This window comes from Paramacrobiotus metropolitanus, unplaced genomic scaffold (assembly GCF_019649055.1).
Source record: "Paramacrobiotus metropolitanus isolate TYO unplaced genomic scaffold, Prichtersi_v1.0 Parri_scaffold0000121, whole genome shotgun sequence".
In the NCBI taxonomy this organism is placed as follows: domain Eukaryota; kingdom Metazoa; phylum Tardigrada; class Eutardigrada; order Parachela; family Macrobiotidae; genus Paramacrobiotus; species Paramacrobiotus metropolitanus.
Window position 1 is genome coordinate 141,091 of NW_026570341.1, and position 5,797 is coordinate 146,887.

The window sequence follows — 5,797 nt, forward strand, 5'->3', positions numbered from 1 at the left end:
CATTCTCTAAAATACTAAATAAACAATAAGGTTGACCGGGTACGTGTTTTGCTTTAGCGGTCCGAATCGTTTCCGTCAACAAGACTGATAAGCTCTAGTAATAACGTTCGGCCAACCGGGAATTGCCAAGCGCAATCCCCCACCCGCAAATTTCAAATTCAGGTCTTCTGAATGTACGTACATGATACATACGGCGCATCAATCACATCCATAAGCTATCTTTTAGCAAATCACTGTAGCCACCCCTTTTTACCAGTGATGGGTTACTGAGTTTTTTGGACCTCTTACTTACTCTTACTGCTGCGATACTTTTCACTTACTTTACTGTTACTTTTTCGCTGCCGCAACCGCTACTTTTACTTACTGTTTACTAATTCGCTATAAAGATTACTTACTCAGTAAGTTAAGTACCAACTGCTAAAATTTATGTTAGAAAGAAAATTTCGCGCGAAGCGCGAAGGTGACGAGCAATTTGCTTAATATTAGGCTACTGTTTACTGAGTAAGTTTCCCTTACTTACTGTCTACTCAGTAACCCATCACTGCTTTTTACCCCTGTATTTTATAGCCCCCCTTTTTTCGTACTGATTAAATAGAAGCACCCTGTTGTTCATTTGTATATACACCCACTTGACTTTAAGTTTTTTATTTTCTTATCAAGGTAAAGATCTATATTACAACGGAAAACCCCGTACGATCTGGTCAGAACAAACCAAAAAATTAATCGAAAAACTGCTAACGCCATTCGATTCAGCATGTCTGGAAACTGTGTCACATGCATTTTGCTTTGGTAATATCTGCTCCGGCTCCCGTGCACAGACGCCGGTGCCGGTAGAGAAGAAAGCTCAAGGTGACCTTGAAAAAAATTTCAAAGTCCTGTTGCATGGAGCAAAAAATCAGTAAATTTAAACCGGTACCCCTTTTAGATCAACAAATCACTTTGGACTTTTAATCCTACAAAACTAGAAAAGCCAATTAGCAGTAGCACAAACGATACTGCAACTGTCTGCAAGTGGATGGCTTAGTTTACAGTTTAAATCGTTTAAATGGATGGCTTCGTTTACATTTGAAGGCAGCTGTAAAAGAAACTGACCATAGTAATCGTTCAAACGGGCAAACCTTTCATTGCAGTCCGAGCAAAACTAAAGACAGTGATTGCACTGATTGATAAATGATAATCAGCATCTTCAGTCCGTAAATTATTTCGTATAATACGGAATAGTACGGTGTCTACTGTACATTCTAGATCTTTATTACCACAAAAAATAAAAAGGGATTCACGAACCCAGCTTTCCCGTATAGAATCAGCAGAAGCCATTTCCATAATCTGAATGCTCATATTCCAAAACCCGGCCAGACGGTTTTAGTTTCACAGAGCCAAGCTGTGACCGAACTGCCACTACTATCCAGAGCACACAGCCCGCTAGGTGAACGAGTGACCGAATAACCACTACTATCCAGAGCACACAGCCCAGCTAGGTAAACGAATGACCGAACAACCACTACTATCCAGAGCACGCAGCCCGCTAGGTAAATGAGTGACCGAACTACCACTACTATCCAGAGCACGCAGCCCGCTAGGTAAACGAGTGACCGTACTACCACTACTATCCAGAGCACGCAGCCCGCTAGGTAAACGAGTGACCGAACTACCACTACTATCCAGAGCACCCAGCCCGCTAGGTAAACGAGTACCGAACTACCGCTGCTGTCCAGAGCACACAGCCCAGCTAGGTAAACGAGTGACCGTTTAGCTAGGTAAACGAGTAGACGTTTAGTGGAAATTTAGTACCTGGTAGACTCGATCAAAGTCGGGAGGGAGAAGTTAACAAAAATTCCCTTCTGAGTGAAAGTGAATGCGTCTGAGTGCACAAAAGCCATAAATTCACTTTTTATTCTATCTGCGTTTTAGCGTATTTTCGGATTATTTTGTTTCGTTGAAGGAATAAGATGTTAACTAAATAGCTGATCGAAATCATTTGAATAAACCGGCCGTAGACTGGAGACCACAAGAAAAGCGGAGGCGAAGCCGAGGCTGTTTCTTGTGTTTCATATTATGATGTATAATTTATATCCGATGGCAAGAATTTTTCGCATTTTTCGGATGACAAAATTTGATGCCTGAAGTCTGTGCTTCGTATCTCTCGAAACCCTCTTCGAACTTTCAAAAGTTTCATATTCGTTAGGCTAGTCACCAGTAGATTCTACTACGGGATAGAGCAATCGCTTCGATTGGGATTAGCGGAGAACAATCGTTTTGGTTCACGGGTGGTGAATGTGACGACTTTACTGCAGCATTAAAGGAAAAATGCAACAAATACAGAGTAGGTCGTGCTGATATTACCACTTTCAATTTTTTTTAAGGTTTTTGAATACCAAGAAGTGTTCTCTGTAGATGATCGATCATGGTAGTAACTGTATCTAACGTATTGACTTAGTTGCTGTAGTGTAGAAAGTGCTGTATGTAATGTATTGGCTTCAAAGTACGCAAAAGCTATCTTACATAATGGGTGGCTATAACGAAGCGAAGTGTCTAGGAACTGTAATTAAGTATTTTAATTAATTAAAAAAGGGAGCCTCTAACTGACGGGGTGCGGAAAAGGGGTGACTGTAAAAACCGGGGTGTTTGGGGGGGGGGCTATGGTGTCACCCTACCTTTTATTACGTCAAGCTTTGCATTCTCTAGCATGATTCTCTGTCTCAGCTTAAAATAAGGCAACACGTAATAAAGTCAATACGCCAGTTGAAAATGTGAGCAAACATTATAATATATATTAGTAAAAGAAATGCAGCGAATCAAATGGATTTCAGCATAGATGCGTTACAATGGAAAATGGGCGTATCCCCGAAACGTGCACACAGTGCCACCAACAGCTAAAACATTCCGGAAACCAAATGGTGAGGCATGCGTGGCTCACCAGCCAGACGGCTGTGAAGTCACTGCTCGTAGGTTGGCGAGGAAGTGGCGGGCGATGCGCGACAGCTTCTCCCACTGCAGCCCTTGCAGGCCGTCCACGCACCACTGCTTCCCGTGGTAGTGTGCCGCGGGACGCGGATCGGCCGCTTGCAGCGCGCACAACATCTGCAAAACAGTCATAGCGCAGCACTTTTGGGTGACATGAAACGACAGATGCCGATGCAATCCGTAAAAACAATCGCACCTTGCAGACCACTTTTGCCAGTTCTTGATCTGCACCCGTACCGCACAGTCTGCAGCCCTTCACTCGGTCCACGAGTTCCTGCAGCTTCTGTGCATCCGGTGCCGGCAGCGTCGCATCCATGACGTCCCACAACGCCCCACTGAAGTCCGGCCCAATGGGCAGTCGCGTTCTAGGGAGTTTGATCGTCACACTGATTAGTTCCACCCGTTGGCGAAAGAAATACGAGCAGACCAAGTGAACGTCGCAGTTAGTCAGGAGGAGCGTTGCACACGGCACACTACCGCAGACGGCGATGAATTCCTGCAGCGGCCGGCAGTCCCACTGTCCCATCGGCTTGGCCGTCGCCAGATGCGGCCGGTGCAGGGCACATTCGGGCGTGCGCGCACTGACGCCCGCGGTGTCCAGCGAAAGGTCAAAATTGAAGCGGTTTAAATGCAGATGGCGCAGTCGGATGCCGGGTCGCTGCAGTGCCATATAGCGCGTTATATCGCACAGCGTCAGTAGATCGTCGATGGCGGCGTTCATCGTCGGCATGTCCATCACGCCGAAATGCGTCATCATAACATGCTGCGTCCCCGGCTGCAGGCGTTTGTAGACCGCGGCCATGGGTAAAAAACGACTGAAGCGCCACTCGGAGCCCGTGTAGAAGTAGGCGCCCAGCGTGATGCGGCCGCTCAGCACGGGCTCCTCGATTATCGTGTTCCACGCTGCGCACACCGCGCGCAGCTGCATCTGTGCCACGGTGTCCAGCTGCGCAAACACCTGCAGCCACAGTTCCATCGAAAGCGCCATCGGATCAGGCGTTACCGGGACCTCATCCGTCAACGGACACTTGCTGATCCACTTCACATAGGAGTTGACGAGGGAAGCCTGATCACAACACTACCCACGTAACCTAACTATTCAATATCCCAGACCGACCCTGGTCCTTACCAAGACACGCCGGTTTTGGAAATCATCCTGATTGGGATCGCCCGGCTGACAAATGTACACCAAACCGCCCTCCACGATCTCCTGCACAGCGACCGTGCAGCGATGGATATCGAGTGCGTGGCGCTTCAGCCCCTTCACGAGCGCCGCTACTTGTCCATTGGACATGCAGCGACATTTCTCGTCCAGCTGTAGAGTCTGCTTGACGAAAGTTCCTGAACCGATGTGATCGTGCAGTGCCCCATCTTCATCCGGCGAAGAACTGCCTTTCCCAACTACTGCCTGACGGCTACGATGCGCCAGCCGACGACGATTGAGCTCCGTCTGCACTGTCCAACGGATCCGTTCGCTGGGGACGAAATCTTTGCACGCTTCTCCGCTGTACGCGCATCGCCACTCCGCCACGGCGCCTCGGCACTCCCCGCGCGCCATCCCGCGCCCGAAACTGACCGCTCGACCAGGGACCCACATCCACGGACCGACCGGGCTTTCCGCCACCAGGACTTCCACGGGAACGCTGGAAAACTCGGTGGAATTGGTACGGGACAGTTCCGCTTCGCTTGTCCCGCTCAGCACGTACAGACGGTCGAACGGGACGAATTCACGGCGTCGGGTGGGACAGAGCAGGTCGACGAAGAGTCCATCTTCGGCCACGTCCACGACGCGTCCGTATCGCATCATCCCGTCGTCGAAGAGAACGTCCACGGCGTTCTCGCGGTGCATTCCGCTCGGCATGCTTAAACGTGTGTCGGGACTCGAAACGGGAAATACACTTGCGCTCATGCGCAATGCACCGCCCGTGCACAGTGAAATGTGCTCCACTAAAATGCCTTCCTCCTAAAACCAGAATGCAGAGCGAAATTTAGGCAGAATTCACTACAAATGAACTTCAGAAAATGCGTCTTGTGAAAAGCAGGATTTCTTTTCGAATTAAATAAGAAACTATCAGACCAGGAAATTATCATGAAATACCAATGCTAATTATCGATTTCATATGGCTAAGGCTATTTTGCCGCAGTTTTCTGCAGTGTGTCAAAATAGCTTTTTGCTATTTTGCCGCACACTGCGTTAAAATAGCCTTTAGCTATTTTGCCGCAGTATGGTAGGCAAAACAGCCATTTGTTTGCCGCATACTGCGTTTAAACAGCCTTGTGCTATTTTGCCGCACTATGGTCGCAGCTACATAATTTGCGACGGTAAACGGTGCGGACCGTACTGCCATCTAGAGCTACATTTTCTCCTGGATTTGACCTATTGCCGTAAGCCGACTTTCAGTTGTCTCGCAGGAATTCGTTAAAAAAAGCACATCCTTGGGAAGGCTCTTTTAAAACTGGGACAGAATATTGCGCACGAATCTAGTCGAGAGCGGACGGATTTCACTGAGTGTACAGCTTAGGACAAAAAGACGCATAATCCCACCCACAGCATGCCGAACTCATGCGGCGCAGTGCGCTGTACGACTCAGCTAAAATATCCGGTTGTCGTACAACTGCACTTGCCACATGCGCACGGATATCTGGGTATGGGGATATGCGTCTTTTTAGTCCTAAGCTGAATATTCGGAAACGGATAGTGGGACTACAATTTGAATTTGATATCAGATAGGCGCCATAAAGACCATTCAACGAAATGTCTGCTCCAGTCAACAAATCACGAAAACGGTCCACCGCCGAATATACGCTTCTTCCGAATTCGGAAAAAAATTGC

At 48.0% G+C, this 5,797-nt stretch overlaps 1 protein-coding gene across 1 annotated transcript; it reads right to left on the minus strand.

Annotated features, from left to right (window-relative positions):
- Nucleotides 1-2,840: 2,840 nt before the first annotated feature.
- LOC129598388 (uncharacterized) lies at nucleotides 2,841-3,724 on the minus strand. The gene is made up of 2 exons (XM_055496268.1): nucleotides 3,161-3,724; nucleotides 2,841-3,081 (listed from the first exon to the last, which is right to left on the minus strand). Exons 1-2 carry the CDS (start codon nucleotides 3,719-3,721, stop codon nucleotides 2,914-2,916), a joined length of 729 nt encoding a protein of 242 aa, XP_055352243.1. The 5' UTR covers nucleotides 3,722-3,724; the 3' UTR covers nucleotides 2,841-2,913.
- Between the last annotated feature and the right edge of the window lie 2,073 nt (nucleotides 3,725-5,797).